General features: G+C 34.6%; 1 protein-coding gene and 1 pseudogene across 2 annotated transcripts; one reads left to right on the top strand and one right to left on the bottom strand.

Annotated features, from left to right (window-relative positions):
* Nucleotides 1-1,209: 1,209 nt before the first annotated feature.
* Nucleotides 1,210-8,128, top strand: LOC130745322 (histone-lysine N-methyltransferase, H3 lysine-9 specific SUVH1-like). 2 transcript variants are annotated; one of them, XM_057597507.1, is made up of 3 exons: nucleotides 1,210-1,362; nucleotides 1,513-3,697; nucleotides 7,663-8,128. In XM_057597507.1, exon 2 carries the CDS (start codon nucleotides 1,621-1,623, stop codon nucleotides 3,643-3,645), a length of 2,025 nt encoding a protein of 674 aa, XP_057453490.1. In that variant the 5' UTR covers nucleotides 1,210-1,362; nucleotides 1,513-1,620; the 3' UTR covers nucleotides 3,646-3,697; nucleotides 7,663-8,128. The 2 variants fall into 2 exon arrangements, with proteins under 2 accessions (XP_057453490.1, XP_057453491.1); XM_057597508.1 differs by having other exon boundaries at nucleotides 7,660-8,128.
* Nucleotides 8,129-12,848: 4,720 nt separating this feature from the next.
* LOC130745321 (protein ZINC INDUCED FACILITATOR-LIKE 1-like) lies at nucleotides 12,849-19,197 on the bottom strand (annotated as a pseudogene).
* Nucleotides 19,198-19,402: the final 205 nt, after the last annotated feature.

Raw genomic sequence — 19,402 nt, 5'->3', positions numbered from 1 at the left:
AAATTTAATTTTTTTCTCAACTTGAGGTCAATAATTAATATTTTAACTACATATGTTTAAATCTTTTTTATCACATTATATTTAGCTTTTACTTAAATGTATAGGAAATTTTATAATATATAAATAATTATAAAAATGAAGATAAATAAGTTTATAAATATATTATTTAATGTTGGTAGTTGATTAGTTTTTAACATTACAATTTATTCAGTTTTAATTTTATTATTTAATATATTTATTGCAAATGAAATTCTTTATTTTTAATGTATTTTAATGTAGAGGTAGGAATTACTTGATGTATTTAATGCAAAAAACTCAAGTCTCCTTTACATATATATATAGAAGATAGATATATTGTAAATGTAGTGGGCTTAAAGTATTAATTTAAGTTAATGGTTTTTTAAGATAATTTAAGTTAATGGTTGATTAAAATATTATCTTTTTAAAAACTCTAATTCAAATATCACTATGTTTTTTTTACCCCAAATATTACTATGTTAAATCTGTTCCTTATATTAATTGTTCACTTAAAAGAATTTTTTTTTGTTTTCTTTTAAATATTTGTCAACTTAACATTTTAAGAGAGCATTAAATTACATTTGTTCAACCACTGCTCTTGTGGAAATAATAAATGAGGAAAAATAAAATAATTTATAGATGGTAAAATAATACTTTTATGAAAATTAATAAAATTAATTTTACTCTTTATATCTTGTTCTTTTCTTCTCGGATAGTTAATTAGGAACGGAGGATGTAATACCATATTTTCTACTCCCTCCGTTCCTATTTATAAGTCCATTTTACCCAATTCTCTTAGATTAAGAAAAGTAGTTACAAGCAATAAATTTGTAAAAGAATTTATTCACTTTCCTAGATTACCCTTATTTAATTTCTTATAAATTTCTCTCTCCAAGTTATTATTTCAAAATCTCATTGTCTCTTTCATATTAAATATGAGGATAGTTTTGGGAAAAAATAATTAATGCTCCATTGATATTGTAAATGAACTTATATTTAGGAACAAGAAAAACACTAAAAAAATGACCTTATAATAAGGAACGAGGGAGTATATAATTTTCTTTACAAATTATAGAATATAAACCAATATTTATTAGAGAATAAGTTTATGCACACAGATAAAAGTATTTATATTTTTAAATAATTAGGCAAAGTGGCAAACAATTACACTAACAATTCCACAACTATTGTCAGTTTTGTAAATTTCATGGTTTTTAATTCCTCGGAAATCCAAAAAGACATGTTTTTACCTTCAAAAAGCATGTCTTTACAGATCCAGACTACGACTCTCCATTTCATAGTTTTTGGAAAGCTTCATCAGCTCACCATAAACACATTTCACTGGTAAATTTTCTTTCAGATTCTTACATTAAAAGCTCTAGTTCTATTTATTCCTCAAAGATCTCATTTCCTTTTGATATTTTTCTGCAAAATAATTTCCAAAAAATCGATTTCAAATTAGCATTTTGATATGATTGTAAATTTCATTGTCAGGGAAAGAGATGTTAGAAGTTGAAATGGTCCATATTTGGAGGAAAAGGTGAGAAATTTCCATGTGGGTGAGCCTTGATTTTGTGTTGTTTTGTATCAAAGGTTTTTGTAATGGAACAAGGGTGGTACCAAAACCCAGAAACTGCTTCAGGTTCAGTTGACAAATCTAAGATTGTAGAAGTGAAACCTCTGCGTAGTTTAGCACCTGTGTTCCCAAAATCTATTCAAGCTTTATTCTCTGGCCGGTACCCATCTGGGTTTCCTCCATTTGTTTCATTAGAGGAACCTGAAGTGCCACAAGCACCTCCTATCCCCAACCCAACTCCAATAAGGTCCTATAGGAGTTCAGGAGTTGAAGAAACAACCTCAGATGGAGCGGGAGCGAATGGAACTACTTCAAATGTGGAGGGATTAAATGATGAATGTGCTGCTGATAACCAAAAGCCTGCAGCCAAAAAATTGCGCCAGGGCGCATCATCGCAAAAGAAGAAGAAGAAAACTCAGGAGTCACAGGCTGATCATCCAAGTCATTTGGTTGGTCTTAGCCTAGCCCAGAAAGATGATGGTGATCGCGAGGCAGTTAATCATGTGCTCATGACATTTGATTCAATTAGAAGAAGGCTCTGCCAACTTGAAGATGCCAAGGAGTTGAACACAGCAAATGCAATCAAGCGTGCGGATTTAAGAGCAAGCAATGCTTTGACGTGCAAAGGGGTTCGGACAAATTTAAAGAAGAGGGTAGGACTGGTGCCTGGGGTTGAGATTGGGGACATTTTCTTTTGGCGAATGGAAATGGTTCTTGTGGGTTTACATAGTCAAACAATGGGTGGAATTGACTACATAACTATTAAGGATGAGTTGCAAGAGGAGCCTGTGGCTATAAGCATTGTTTCATCAGGAGTATATGATGATGATACAGAGGATAATGATATTTTAATTTATAGTGGTCAGGGTGAGAATTTCAACAAGAAAGATAAGCATGCGACTGATCAGAAGCTTCAAAGGGGTAATCTTGCTCTGGATAAAACTTCACGACGACGCAATGAAGTTAGAGTTATCCGGGGCTTGAGAGATCCTGTGAACAAAAATACAAAAATCTATGTGTATGATGGTCTGTATAAAATTGAGGATTCTTGGATCGAAAAAGGAAAATCTGGGGGTGGTGGTGGTATATTTAAATATAAGTTTGTGAGATTGCCTGGACAACCCAGTGCTTTTGCTGTTTGGAAATCGATTCAAAAGTGGAAGGAAGGCTTACCTTCACATTCAAGGAATGGCCTTATTCTTGCAGACCTCTCCACAGGAGCTGAGAGTATTCCAGTATCACTTGTCAATGATGTTGATGGCGAGAAGGGACCGGCTTTTTTCACTTATTTCCATTCTCTTAGACATCCAAAACCTTTCAGTTCTGTGCAGTCTTCATATGGCTGCAACTGTAACAAAGCATGTGTCCCAGGTGATTTGAACTGCTCTTGCATTCGAAGAAATGAAGGTGATTTTCCATATACAGCAAATAGTATTCTAGTGAGTCGGAAGCAATTTGTTCATGAATGTGGCCCTATGTGCCGGTGTCTTCCTAGCTGCAAAAATCGAGTATCTCAATCTGGTTTAAAGCACCACATGGAAGTGTTCAAAACAAGGGATAGGGGGTGGGGGCTTCGATCACTGGATCCTATACGTGCTGGTACCTATATTTGTGAGTATGCAGGGGAAGTTATTGACAGAGCTGTGGAAAGAGATAATGAAGAGTATATCTTTGATACAAGCCGTATTTATGAATCGTTCAAGTGGAATTATGAACCTAGCTTACTGGAAGGCGTAAGTTCAAATGTATCTAGTGAAGATTATGATATACCATCTCCTATGATTATAAGTGCCAAGAATGTTGGAAATGTGGCCAGATTCATGAACCATAGTTGCTCCCCAAATATTTTCTGGCAGCCAGTCTTATATGCAGAAAAAAATCAATACTTTCTTCACATTGCATTTTTTGCTCTTAGACACATTCCTCCAATGACAGAGTTAACATATGATTATGGCATTGCCCGATCTGGTCATGCTAACGGGAGCAGTGCATCCAAAGGGAGAAAGATATGCTTGTGTGGATCATCAAAATGCCGTGGTTCATTTGGTTGACGTTATTGCAGTTGCTGCACTGTGCTTGCAAGTGTGTTCATGGCTACTAGAGGTTTGTAAATCTTTTGCTTGTTTCCACAATACTTAACTATTTAGATATTATCTTTATAATAAGTGCATACTTTAATTTCTTTAGTACTTATTTCGACTTTTTAAGTTACTTTCTTGTTTCTCATATGCTACCATCAAAGCTTATAACAAATAATTAATCTTATTGCTTCTCACAACAAATTTGTGTGATGTACAATCAAATGTGTTAGTGTTTTTAACATTTTCTGACACTTGAAGGTGTCTAAATGTTTACTTGGTTGTTCATGTAGCTACAGTTTTGTAGTGCTAAGTGATATTTGACCGAAACATTGAACCTTTGTTTGGCAAGTAAAAAGTAAAACAAAAATTTGTAATATGTGAGAATGAATGCATTGACTTTGATGTTAGCTTTAACTCCACCGATTTTGTTGGCATTGATTCATGGCACCTTCTTACAATCAGTCTCCCTCTTAAATTTGACCTTTTCTTTTCCAATATTTCTTCTTAGATGTTTTGGATGTGGACCTATTTTTGACATTCCATGGTTTAAAATAGATTTATTTTAATTTCATTTCTTGTTTTCCCCTCCCTTCTTTTTACTTGGGTGGGGGTTAGGGGGAGCTTTAAGTATCAAGGATCAAGAAAGCAGCCATGGCTTTTAGAAGTTTGCTGGTTCTTTATTGTGATGCAGATGTCTAAAAGGTTTTTTTTTTGCTCATTAGTGTGAAACTTAGGCTTTTGCAGGTTTGGAATTTTTGATAATGACAACTTACTAAATGGCATGCTTTTAGCTTTCTGAAGCTAATTTTAAAATAATTCAGTTTAGGCTTATGTAATAAGTTTCTTTTATATAAGGTACTTTTAAGTGATTTAGAACTTGCTCGGATGCTTTTCAAAATTAATTCTACCTGTGCTTACAACTCATCCAAATACATGAGGAGTAAAAAAAATTAATGTAATGAAGAATCTCAAGGTTAGGTAAGATTTCAATTCCCTAAGTTAGGCACCTAAATTTATGACGCCTGAAATTTATTTGACATGCCAGTATACCACTTGAGTTCATGACTATGATATGAAAGAGTTTTTTTTTGGTGCTTGTGCTGTTGTACAATTCTTACTATGCTCTGCTTTGTTGCCAGTCATTAAATTGCTGGTCCAAGCTCTGATAAATAGAAGGGCTACGTTAGATGGTGGATCGCCAACATAAAACTTTATCAAACCTTGATAACATGAACAGATGATTTGATTGTGTTAATGCTAGGCTGTTACCCATAAGTAATGAATTGTATGGCTCATGTACATTGTGGAAGCAAGAGCCACTGCTTTATTGTCTGAATGTAGTGAAAACTAATCAAAGGGTTTTCACATTTTCATGGACTTGCGTAGGTAAAGAAGCACAGGGAGATAAATAGTTCTGGCTGTCTGTTTATATTAAGATGGGGCAGTGTGTTAGCCGATGTAAAAAAGTTCAGGATTCAGCTGTGGACCAGCTGTCATGTGGCACAGAGATTTGGAGGAGATATTGTAGAAGGAGAAGATAAATGGATAATAGTATTTTATTGGCGTTTGTTTAGTCAAAGACTATGTACTCTGTTATCATAGAATAATCTGCATTCTGTTAGGAGTGTGCTGTTATGAGGTTAGAAGTTTGTTAGGAGGTAAGCTTAAATTATGGGAATATTATCTATTAAATAAGAGGTGAAACAATATTGGAGGAAGGAGAGAAAGTTGCTCGCAATTTAGCTATAGGCAGAGATGGCTACAGCTTAGAGGAGATTTTTCTCCCTTGTTCTCATAGGAATAAACCTTTAGGGGAGTGAGAGCTATGGGTTGATAGAGGTAGTTACTGCTGTAATAGCTAACTAGCCTAAAGTGTGAATGGGTTAGTGAGTTTATTAGGAAGTTAATGGAGCATAAAAAGTGGAGGGGCCCCACGCATTGTGAGGCATCCAAATTGTGATATTGGGAGTTCTAGAGAGAGGATCGGTTTTCCTGAAAGACCAGTGACTGTATGCTTCGTGTCCTACCCAGCTTGGGATTCTGGACACTTCTTCAATAATACAATTATGTTTTCTTTCTTTTGGTTTTGGGTCAGTTCTATCAATGGTATAGGATCTAATTGTGAGGTATCAGACTTAATTCCCACAATGAAAGGATGAGAGTTTGGTGTGGGGTTTATAAGGCATTGGGCTCTCCAAATACAATGGCTAGCTTTTGTGGTATGGCATCAATTGATATCGGAGCTTTTCACCTTGTCTCTCAGTTGCAAACGAGTGGTGCAAGTGGTGATGCGGACATTGCAATGTCTAGTGCAGAGCCCGTGTGGGTGCCGGGGACTATGACATGTAGTAGGTTGTTAAGATCTATTCGCAAGGTTTGGGACTAGAGTCCCACATGAGAAGTTTGAGATTTATTTGTAGGGTTTATACGGCCTTGGTCTCTCCAACTACAAGACTAGCTTTTTGTAGTTTGGTTTTCCGAAGGCTGTCATCTTGTTCCTGCCTGTACTTTGATTATTTTCCATCAATATAGTTCCTATTTTCACTATTTTATTCAGAATCTCTTAACATAGTGAGAGGTTGCCACAACAAAATCTTAAGGATTAGATGGTGGCAATTAAAGGAAGATATAGGGGAATAAATGGTTTTTTTAGAGGAATGTTTTAAAGGAAGAAATAGGGGAAGATATGGCCTGAGGGATTTGGAAGGTAGAAAATGATACCCTTGGCAAACCAGGAAGCTTTGGACCTAAAGGTAAAGAATCTTTTGGGTGGGAAGTTAGTGTTCAAGAGGTGCTAAAAAGAGAGTGCTTCAAGGCTTGATGAGCATGTTAAAATGATGAGAAATATGAAAAATGTAAGAGCCACAAGTGATGCTAAGAAGGCGGTGAGGGAGGCAATTACAGGATTGCTAAGGGTGAAGTCTTAGCTACTGAGGACTTTGATCAAGAGAAATGCATTTGAATGAAAGTTTATTAGCTACTGAGTGAGATATCCATAAGAGATGGAAGGATTGTTTTCACAAATTATAATGAAGGACATGCAACAATAAGGGACTCATATTTTATACAGTAAAGAGAATGATAAAAAAATTTAAATTTTACCTTTTCAGTGTGAAATTTGGGAGCAGAAGGCAAACGAAGCTCTATAGAGGATGAACAATGGTAAGTTAGTTGGACTGGATTATATATCTATTGAAATTTGTAGTGTCTAGGAGAGAATGGTATAACATAACTTAGTTTACAGTTTTTTTTAACTAGATGATCAAGTCTTGACAAAATGACAGAAGAGATGAGAAACGTTTCGGCTCCTCTTTACAAGAGGTTGTGACTTGTGAGATATACAGAATTGTGTTTATTATAAAGGGATTAGGCTTTTGAGTCATATTCTACGGAACTACTTGTAAGAATAATTGACTAGAGATCAAGATAAGAGAGTTTAATTTCAAAGAATCAATTCAGTTTTTATGAACGCTAGCAAGAACAGAAGTGTTGCTGCGGTGATTAAAATATTATGGTAGATGAGTGGAATATACAAGACAGACAATGTATGCATCAGATCGAGAGTAGGAGTAGCTCCTATTAAAAAGAGGAAGATTTAATCATTTTGCTAGAGATAGTATTTCCATGTGAGGTAGAGGAAGACTAAGAAAAACTGAGACCATTAAAAATAGTCCTGACTCCTGAGTTCTGTAGGGCCTGTGTGAAAATTAGGTATTGCATGAGCACAACATTGTTTGATTCATGTAGCTAACTCCAACTAGCAAGGATGTGTTGTTATTATTGTTGTCTTGTGCCATGGTGCATGTGCATTTATATCCAACTAGTGCAATCTCACGTGTTGGTTGAAGCTTTCTTATTCGTGTTCATGTATATATTTTTTATGGAGCTTACCAAAATGATAATGCTTTTCATTATCAACTGCTTCTACCCGATTGAGGCTATTTTTGTTGAAGTTTTAAGCACACTCTTGTCTTTTTTATTTAGCAGATAGATGAATACATTTCATTTCAAGAGCCAGATCCAGATTGGAGGTTTCAACTTAGCAGATGCTTGCTTCCAAATTATCAAGGGTAGATATCCTTCACATAAAATTAATCGTCAGTCTCGGGATATGGCTCTTTTTTAGCTTTAGCAGTCAGTGAATTTGTATCATCCTGCCCCTATTCCTAATTTCAAGGGGGGAAATTTAGTGAGTCTAATGGCCCTGAACACTTGAAAGTATCATGGATATGTGTATCTTTGTCCTCTAGAGACTTAAATTTGGTCGCAATGTAGTTAATGTTGATAAGTAGGCTAGAACTGTTTCTTGTATTTGGGATTGTAGAAACCAATTTGTTAAACCATGCTGTGTAGCTTATTCTGTGCTGATTGCATTGATCTGAACTCATCTTCCAGGATCCTTTCACTGCAATTGCAGCTATCATGAAACTCATGCGTCACAAATGAGTAAACCCATTCTATGCGTATTGGCTATTAGATAGACCTTACTAGTTGTATATGGAATCTCCATTCCCCTGTGTAGATTGTTCTGCCAAGGTTCCTGGGTCGGTAGGTAGAGTTTTGTTAGTCTTGCTGTACCAATCCAACCACTGGTCTTATAGCTAACTGACACTATCCTGAGTTTTAAGGTTTGTGTTTGATGTGGGAAGTTCTATCTTTTACTAGGCTACTTATCTCCTCTTTTAATTTACTTTTACCTTCAATATAAGTGAAAAATATTTGTACTTGTTCATTATAAGGACTTGTGCATTACTTTTCCACATTAGAAAGCTAAAACAATTAACCCTATGCAACCAACCTAACTTGCCTCTCTCTACCTTCTGAAGTTGTCAGGGAGATTGTTGTCTCATTTTCTGTAAGAATGATCAGTCTTTTTCTTTCTTTTTTTTCTTCTAAAAATTAATGGTCCAGGTGATAATAGGTTTATATATATGACCTTTGATATGAGAAGTTTACTGTTTGACCTGTAGCAGACATGGCTTGGCTTGGCCTTATTAATAAATATTAAATAATGATCCATGTTACTTTAATGATGATAACAAACATTTGTCTACATCAGTCAACTATTATTTTGCATTTGGTTAAAAGAATTAAGATTGAAGAGTACAATCTGCAGTTAACATCCATAATCCACATAACCCCCCACATTCCTCTCATCCTCAACCAGTACATGACAGAAGCAAGGGAGGTGTTTGATTGTTCTGGTCTTCCAGTGTTCAGAGTGCCTGAAATTCTATTTTGTTGGTGGAAAAGAGGAAAAATCAAAAGGTTCTGGAAATGTACCTAGTGCCTGAGAGCCTTCCATATCCAGCAGCACATGGAGTTATGAGGCTGTTAGCTCCACCTCTTAGGGTGGTTTTTCAATGGTGGGGTTAGTTGCATTACATGGGTTAAGTGTAATGTCTGTATAGATTGTGGTTCTCAGAGTTCACTCTTTAATTTAGAGCAAATCTTTCTTGATTTCTATTGTTTATCAAATAGTACACCTTTATCTTAAATTCGGTTAGACCTGTTGGGAGGCCTTTATGGGTTTTCATTGTTTCATTGAAAAAATATACATTCACTTATTTTGTCGGATACAAATGTATGCGTTTAATTGGAAAAAAAATGCATATACCTTTATATCGAAATTTTCTCAAAAAATAATTTAGACTATCCGTTGACACCAATGTAGACAGGTGTTAGCATGTACTTGAAGATAAAACTTAAAAATTGAGAAGAAAATCTATTCATGTTGTATTTAAGTACCCACTTGGAAGGTTATGAAAAGTCGTGTGGAATTTTTTTTCTTAATTTTGACGAAAAAATAATAAAAAATTATCCAAATGTTTACTTTGCTCATTTTGACCTTTGTTTGTTTGGGGTTCCAAATTTAATGTTGGTAACTTAACACGAGAGTTGCGCTCGTTGCGGGACTTAACTCAACACTCTATGACATGAGCTGACAATAACCATGCACCACCTATATCTGTTGCGGGACTTAACTCAACACTCTATGACATGAGCTGACAATAACCATGCACCACCTATATCTGCGTTCTCAAAGACCCCCCTCTCTTGAAGATTAGGAAATAGGGGCAAGATGATACAAGTTGCTCTCTGCAGCAACTCAAAAACATAAATAGGATGATAAAAGTCGAAAAATTAATAAAAAGTAAAAAGTTTGGCTATAAAGTGGGGCTTTTTGAAAATTTTATCGCATTGCTGGGTTAAAGTAAAAAGTAAATAAAATTGATTAAATTAATGCAGATGATGTGGCATTACAAAAAGTCATAAAAAATATATAAAATTTAAGTCAACTACTCCCATGAGTTGTGTGAATGATGATGCTCGAATGGATTTCTTGAATAAAGATGTTATAAGAATGTAAGTTGTTCATAATTAAAGAATTAATTTTAGTGTCACCCTTTTTTATGTTTTCCCCTAAAATATCCCTAATATCAAAACATCCCCACTCCCTTCGTGTTTTTTTTTGAATTGTTGTTTTACTGCACATTAGAGGTGCGGAATGTAATTTGCATACCGCAAGTCAGTGTATAAAGTGAATTTTAGGTATCACAAGATTGTTTTCTCATTTTCAGACCTTTGAAAATACTTCCACACTTATAAGTGCGGAATGTATTTTTGTCTCAGACAAAGTGCAAAATACATTTATATATCTGTGAGAAGAATATATACTTTTTGAACTCCTGTGAGAATATATACTTCCACTTATAAATGTGTAATATATATACATTTCCACATTTAAAAAGTTTCCGCACATACAAAGTGTGAAATGAAAAATTTCACAGGAGTATTTTTAGAATGGAGATGGCATGAAAATACACTGGTCCATTGGGGTGGTATTAAAACCAACACCCTCACAATTATCATCATGGTTATCACTGTTGTCATTTTGATTTTACTATAATAATCAGTTATTTATTCGACTTTAGCTGGCAGGGTAGGACGTAACAATATATAGTTGGTTTAGGAAGGGTTTGGAAAGCGATGTTTTATGTAGTTAGTGGCGGTTTAACCCCTCTTATTTCAAAGCATTATATTTTACCACCAAAATTGTGATAAAATATCCCTTTCCCACGAATTAGTATTTGAAACTCTCTCTCTGTAGAATAACTCAAGTGGTAGGAGCTGTGAGACATATGGGTTGGGTAGGGGGACATCCATAGATCGATTCCCGGCAGGTGCAATTTATTATCTTTTCGATGTACAAAAAAAAAATAAACTGAAACCCTCAGCCCCCTAATGCCTTTCCTATTGGCAACTGTGTGGTGCTTCCGCCGCCATGAATGCAGTCGATTTCAGTCCAAAGGAACAAGGTGCGAGGGCTTCCATACTTGCCTGAGCGTAGATATTGCCTTTTCTTGATTACTATTAATATTGGATCCAAAATAGATACATGATGAAGTATTTATTTTCTATTGTGTTATATGACTATTGTTTTTGTTGATCAATCATCAAGAACTAAAGCTACATATATAACTTTACAAGTGCAGTTAATTGTAATGATGGAACTTGAAATGGAAGAGCTTTCTTAAGGATATTTTTATATCTCTCAAACTAGCTAGGATCAATATTTTAAACATCTATTTCACACCACTTACATTCAGTACATTCAAATTTCAGGTAATTTATTTGTGAAACAACACTATTTCAATTGTCAGGCAGTTGGTTGACGCCTTGAAACAACACTAGTAAGTGGTAATTATAATTTCTATCTCTAATTGTATTCATCTCTAACTGTTTGTTTGCTGTGTATGACATTTTTGAAAACTGAGTTAGCCATGTTTGTGAATCCTCTATGGAATTCATGTGTTTGTGATTACTGTTCTTCTGAGTATGTTTTGATGTCCGCCATATATCCTATGTTTGATTTTTTTCCAATGAATGTTAGCTAAAGGATGGTTAGTAGTGATATGAATTAATGGTAAAAGTTCTTGTCGACATGGTTCATGAACTTCCTATTACAGCCTATGTAACATGAACACAGAAGTTAGGTGGATGGATTATACCGCATCAATGCAAAAGAAATGTGATCAAAAAAATGCAGAAAACTTGTCATGCTAAGAATTTAGTCACCTTTGATCATGATTTTCCTATCTTTTTACTTGAACCATTGCTACACCAGCCCAGCTACTTTCTTGTTATGCTTTGTTGATACTTTAACCATAAAGAATTTGACAAAAGTGAATATGCTCATAGTTTTTTAACATTGGTAGTTTCTATATTTTGATTAGAGCTTACCTAGCCAGTTCTATATTTTTTGCATTGGACAAAATCTTACACTAGGCTCATTTTCTGTAGTGGATTCCTGAACTGCGACATTATGCAGCAACTGTGCCAATTGTACTTGTGGGTAGAAGAGCTGAGGAAGGCAATTAATGTTGTGTACCTATAGTGCAGTGCAGCTCAAAGACTCAACAGGTTCTCACTTTTTTTCAATGCCTGAAACCATAGTTTTAGATTCATCCTAGCATGTTGCTGTTAAAGTGCCCACAAAAGAAATTAAGATACTAAAGTTGTCATATATAGCTGGACATAGGAAGTTAGGAACATATTGTACTAAATTAGATTTGGTTTGAAAACTGTACATAGCAACAGAAGCTCAACACGAAATCAGTCCTTAATATGGTTGTACAAATGAGAAGAGAAGAGGAAGAGAAAAAGAGAGTGGAGGCAAAATAGTAAAACATTTTTTTTTATATGCTTGATACTTGTACCATTAATATTTGGCACAAGCGAATATGGCAATAGATTTATTTATTTACTAATATCATTATTATTTTTTGCATTGGTAGTTTCTACATTTTGGTTAGAGAGCTTACCTAGTCACTTCTATAATGCAGCTGACAGACACTCCAGGTTCTGACATTTTTAATGGTGAATTGAAACCATACTTTTAGATTCACCCAAGAACATAGGAACATAGGAACATAAAGTACCAAATTAGATTTGGATAGTGAAAACTGTTTATAGCTTTCTCTTGGTGCATTGGAAAAAATGAAGCACTTTATCTTGCTTGCTTCTTCATAGGAAAAAGGTTCTAATGAAATGAGGTGTTTAGGAACATCAGTGACAGTTAGATTTCGATTTAGAAAATTGCCCATAACTTTCTCTGGTTGCGTTGGAAAAAATGAAGCATTTTATCTTGCTTCTTTATAGGAAAAAGATTCTAATAAAATTGTTTTCCGTGAAATAGGTGAGCATTCAACAAAACTGTAATATTTGTGGAGCTTAAAAAAACATCCTGGGGATGCTGTCAAGCCTCAGGCAAAGTTGATTGATGTTAGTGTAACTGCTCTGAGTGTTTTCTCTTTTCTTCCCCAAGGAACGGTTTAAACATCATCAGTATTCCAAGTGCTTCAACTAAATTCAGGATAAAGAAGATCAAATGGGTTCCTGCAGTTGAATGTACAATACAAGCGTAAGCTGCTGGTAATTAGCTAGCAAAAGAAGGACATGCTCTTAGCTATGTTGACTTCATGGTCTAGCAAAACAACAAGTTATTGAATCATCAAGAAAAAGAGGTCAGATAAGAGTTCATACATGTAAGTGCAACTCAATTCTACATTCACATTTTTCTTCATCCTCCAACAGTGTTATAGACTAATAGAAATATACAATATATAAACTAATGTCCTTAGATATTTAAAGTCTGTTCAAGGCTAGAAGACTATATGCTGCAGAAAAAAGTGTACTATGTTCTTTCCTATTAGTGGCACCTCAAGTGGAAAGAAGTTTTGACATTTAAAGTTAGGCAAAAGACTTAGACAAAATATATTATATAGGAATCAGCTCAAACCAAGTTGAGCATCATACCTGGCAGGAAAGAAGCATGCATCCGCTTCTGTGACCAAGTTAATCTGCATTGTCAAGATTCAAGATCATAAGAAGAAAATTGTAGATCGTTTTCAATATATTGAACTTTTCATCAGATAACATATGTGTTAAAACTTCTACTGTTGAAAAATTAGTCAACTGCAAATGGATCAAAGTGGAGTAAGTAACACAGACAAGGATCAAGGCATACATTGACAGGAAAAAGCTAACTATTTCTTGTACATCAATTAGAGATATAGCTAATCATCACCCTTGAACTAGCTTTGGTGGTGGAGTTAAGCCTAACCCGAATTGTAAGTCACACATTTAACTAACTCAGCATTAAGTTTCAGCCAATGATTAATCAGATCAATCTATATGATCGAACAAATAAGATCTGTAAATTAATCTGCAAGTTTTATAACAAGCATCATTTGAAATATTAATCCTTTGTAGAGATCTACATTCACAATTTTGAATTACAACAAGTCAAATAAAAGCGGAAGAGATCAAAGGAACACTCACAATGCACCACCTGCAGCAGGGCCAATAGCTTTGAATAGAGACATAGCAGTCAAAGAAATTCCATTAGCTGCCCCCCTTTGGTGTTGTTCCTGTTTCCAAAATAAATATGTCATATGATGGTCAGCTAACAAAATCTAATTTAAAACTTCTTGAGGAAAAAGAAGAAAATAAAATTATCTGAAAATTTACCACTGCTCTGTTTTGCAAAAGAGATAAACCAGTTATGATCGTCATCTGACAAAAAGAATGCAGTCGGTCACATTTGTAACATAGAGAACCTTTAAAGAATTGATTAAGTTGGACTCTGAGGTTGAGTGCTTGTTTGAAAATCATTCTACAATTGATTTTAAAGCCAACATCAATTCTAGGTAGAAGCTTTTGTGAGTAGCTTTTAGATGCTAGAATTAATTTTAAGGAAAGAGAAGCTTATGGAGTCTAATTCAATTTATTGTAACCTCCCATTATCACTCATGAATGATTAAGTATATAAAAAGAGGAACACTTACAGCCAGAATGTTCTTCAGAATAGAAGCAGCACTTATCACTATGTATAGTGATATGCCTGACAACATTGCTATAAAGGGGTAACTTTGCAAAAGTGGTATGGATAACATCTGCATATGGAACCACAGTAACTTCACATATTTCAAATAACAAGCAATGACATGCTAAATTGCAATAATTGCCACAATTAGGTAAAAACTAACCCCTGTAATTCGGGCAATGACAATAGGCCCACAAGTTCTTTCCACATATGGGTATAGGGTAACTTGGTAGATGACAAGGGAAAGACCTAACCATTTGAGAAACAAGTAAACAAAATATCTATTATCTAATGGGGATACAAAGATTAATGCTAAATGTAAACACTATATTGTGGTCATGTACTCATGATCTAGATTTGTCTGAAGAATAGTTGACCAAAATTTAGTAATCCAAGTCAGTGAAATTCACTAAACAAGACCAGTAAAAAGAAGAAAACTATTAGGATTGTAGAATCCTAACAGCCAATGACAAGATAAAGGAAGTGGAATAGGAAATATTTTTTGTATTTTTGATTATATGAACTGGAAAATATAATATGAAAAGAGTAGAGTAATGATAGAGGGATACAAAAACAATCCTATTGGATTCAAACAAAAAGGAAAACCTTCTTTCCAACGGTGACCCTTCCAAGGGAATATCTCTTTACAAACTCTTTTACTCACTTCATAACTTAACCTAAGGAGAGTACTCCTATTTATAATAAACTAACCTTACTAAGCAAACAACTCTGGCTCAGTATAGGCTCAACTCAAATAATAAAAACAGACTCAATACCGAACCGTACTAAAACTAACTAATAGAGATAAATAAAATCAAACCTAGGCCCAAACAAAACAGGCCTACTGATTATAATTTAGAACCCTAACAAAAACCCTTGCATCAAGTTACCATCTGGCCCTATGTATATGCATACAATTTATGTGTACTCTTTATGGATGGAAGTTTAATAAGGACACATGCCTAACAGTGATAAACCATTGTTATAGGTTTCAGAGATGCACCTGTTATTGCAAGAATATTACCAACATCATCAGTTGTGAAGTTCAAACCCCCCAGCCTTGGAGGACTGACAGCCCATAAAGAGAAAATCTAAAGAAAACAGGATGAACAGATTTTTTACCATAGATGCATTGATATATGGATAAAACAAGCAGGAGAATCCAAACTGCATGTATTAAATGAGTTGCATATACCATTTTTAACCTCATTAGATAGAAAAGATACCTCTTGATAAGCCATGTCATGAACGGAGAAAATACAATAAACAATGATAGATGACATTAAGGGCCAATTCTTGAAGAGGTTTTCATTCTTTTGGATTGTCTTCTCTTTGTCAACTCTGCCGCTTCCACTTTCTAAAGCTCCAGCATCATCTGTGGACTCATTGCTACCTTTGTGATTGTGAAGTGTTTCCTTCAGGTATTTTAAACAATTTTACCGACGAAGGAGACAGTTAGACATAAGACCATGCAAACAATGAAGACAAAAGCAAGGTAAAGCTGACAAAATCACCCAAAAATGGATAAACAAAAATATCGTCATAAAAGTGTTCAAAGTAAAATCCACAAAACAGAAGATAGAAACATACGTAGCTAATGAGCATATATGTTAGAACCTGAGTTACATACCGGAATCCAGATACAGGCAATAAGAACTGAAAATGCCAGTCCTGATATTATAAAGCAGGGCAAGAAGTATGGAAACCTGAAGAATGATTTGTGTTTTGACAAATGAAATTCACATATTATTTAAATGATAAACTGATAGAAAGACAAACATGGGAGCCAAAATCGAATCAATAGGTTTTATTAAATTACACACTAGGACAAGTCCACTTACTGATCCCAAAAGGAGTCCTTTGGAAATATGTGTGGGTATTTTTCTACTGGCTGCAATAAGAAATTTCCTTTAGCACTGGAGGAGCAAATGACAAATCGGCACGTGAATGTGTGCCATTACCTATACACAGACAAAGATACAATCACACAAATGTAAGAACCATGCAGAAGATCATTTATTTTTGATATGTCAAAATGGGTTTTGGAAATTCAACCTTTCTAATTCTTAAGTACAAAATGTCAGGCATCAGCCTTCTCAATATACTAGAAATCTTTCAAAAAGCCATCTTACGTGCATATACTAAATTCAAGGTTTTTCGCAAGATGCATTTCTACTTCTGAAGGCAAAGAATAACAACAGTACCTGAGCCAAATATCCTCCCAATGCTGGGCCAATAATCAGTCCTATGGCCCAAGCTCCACTGACCTAAAAGCATATCACACTCTGAATTATTATGATGGAAACACAGTTCTGAGAAGTTACCGTAGACAACAAGGGTTGATGGTGTAGATGAGTTTGATGCTAGAGCTTGATGCTAGAGTGTGCTAGAGCTTGATGCTCTTCTCGAAAAAGTTCAGTAGCATAGGCCTGTTAAATAAAGGAGTTCATCACATAGATATATAAATTGAAGTGTAGATGAGTTTTACTAGAGTAGAGAGCAAACTAACAGAAAATGGATCTTGTGTGTATTTCACTGACAGAACACTGTACAGAATGGTCTATATATAGACCAACAGAATCTGTTAAAACAAGAGTCCTAGAGAAGACTCATAGTCATACTAACTAATTGATCTAATCCGTAACTAACTATCCTCTACAGTATCTGTAACTAACTATACTCTAATAAGTTTGAGTCGTTGAAAAAGTCATGTATCCATGTGTGTAACATGTAAATCCAAAAATTGTGTCCCGACTCCTGTTACTTGTGGATGAAACATTGAACTGCACATTATTAGGTTTTAAAGAAGGGTACCTTAACTGGTCCAAGTATACCATTACAACATCCCAGAAGAAATCTCGCGATAATAGCCATCCAAAAATTTGTACTTAGGCCGAATAGTGTGTTGAAAATGACACTGAAATCAAGTAAACATTTTTAGTTATGGGAAACTACACAATATAACTTTAAGAAAGCATCCAATTCATTGTCAGATTGGAAAATATTATACTCACACGGCCAAGACCCCTAAAATTAAAATAGGTTTTCGACCATAACGATCAGAAACCATTCCCCAGCTTACAGATGTCAAAGCTCTGCCGAGCATCAATGTAGATCCTACATCATTTTTTGATCATACAGGCATCAATAATAAAGAACTCATAACAAGGATATAAGTCTTCAAAGAATGGAAATACAAAAGCTAATCTTACCCACATAACCAGCATAAGAACTAATATCCGCCTCCGATTTTGCAACATCGAAATCCCTTACCTGAAAATAAATGTTGCGTAATTGAGGATGTTGTACATTACATTCATCGGTGTATAGTTATTGATCTTTTGAGTACTTCATAACAAATGAAAAAGTAGAAGGGGAGAAAAGCAATAAGCAATTTGAAGTTAACATTGGTACAACCAAGAGTTTGCAAATATCAATCACACTTCATAAGTGCTGTTGAGAGGGAACATGACATGTTATAATGAGGAAAACAGTGAAGGTACTTCATATATTGAAGATAATCTTCTTCTAATTTTCAGAGAGTAATGGCTTTTTAAATGTAGAGAACTCTATACTGTTCTTGGTAGCAGTAATCAGGTGGAAGCAGGCCTTAATTGCCCTTAATACAGATTCATTTTTTGAAATACAAAAAAACATGAGAAAAAGATCAACGTGAATATATTTGATGATTAATACGATATACTAGTATATGTCCCCATCGAAAGGATTTGGCAAAAACTTCCAATTCATCTTTAATGAAAAATCTAAAATAAAATAAAAACTGAAATTGAACTTGAACTTGAAATACTCAAAATAAATAAATTCTCCTCCAGTGTTCAGGCAACTTCCAAGAAATAACAATATCACAATCAGAGTGTACATCATATGGAAGGTGTATTGTAAGCTATAGTAGATAGTTAGACTCACCATGAAATAAAGGAATGGATAGAGAGATGATATAGGTAGTGCTGGACAGGATAAAATTAAGAGACATCAGAGAAGGGTAAACTAGTTTCAACTGGCAGAGGAAGAGACATGAGAATTCATAACTAGTTATTACATTGAATTACAACATTTGATTTTTCCTTCAAAATATCAGATTAAAACTCCCATAAAAACATTTAACTTAAATTTGCCTACACACAATTTCAGACATTCAAGATATAAAACACTAATATTCACTACAGCATTCAAATTGTCCAGAAGTAAAATTAGAGTTCAATGCTTACCTGCACATAAGACAACCATCCATATAATAAAAAGATTTAGAACTGATACACCCCTGTTCAGCTCTTTTGCTTGATCCACCTTACAACCTGGACAGTCCTTGTAGTATGTCTTCTCCAACAATGGCTCTTTCATAATCTCATTCTCCATGTTTGTGAGAGAACTCCAGTTCTTGTTTAACAAGTGTCCCTCTTATCTATAATACTTCACATGCAGCATAAAAAATGAAAATGAATAATCAGAAAGAGATGTTAAAGGCAGTGCTTTTGGCAATTTTTCTTATTGAAGCCCAAATTAAGAAAGAAAAAGTCAAAGGTTGAGCAAACAAACATACAGCTGCAGGAGAGACTGTTGGAGCTGCACTTGTGTATGAGAATGAAATCGAAGTGTCATGTTCCCATTTCCTATACTTCAACCAAGAAAAGATACTATAAAATTTCCTAGTGAATACTATATTACACATATGACATAACACATGCCACAAGTCAAACAACTATAAATGACCAATGTGAAGATGAGGAAAATCCTTGAAATTAATGAACACAGATCCAACATTAGAGGAATTAATTAGTTGAGTTTAATTTTGATACACTGACACCGTCTAAAGTTTTT

This window comes from Lotus japonicus, chromosome 3, assembly GCF_012489685.1.
Source record: "Lotus japonicus ecotype B-129 chromosome 3, LjGifu_v1.2".
NCBI lineage: Eukaryota > Viridiplantae > Streptophyta > Magnoliopsida > Fabales > Fabaceae > Lotus > Lotus japonicus.
The sequence above is the reverse complement of the archived record's forward strand: the minus strand, read 5'-3'. Positions and strand labels throughout refer to the sequence as shown.

Bases quoted from the DNA above. Each gene is read 5' to 3' on its own strand.
- LOC130745322 (XM_057597507.1), top strand. From the start codon at position 1,621: ATGGAACAAGGGTGGTACCAAAACCCAGAAACTGCTTCAGGTTCAGTT.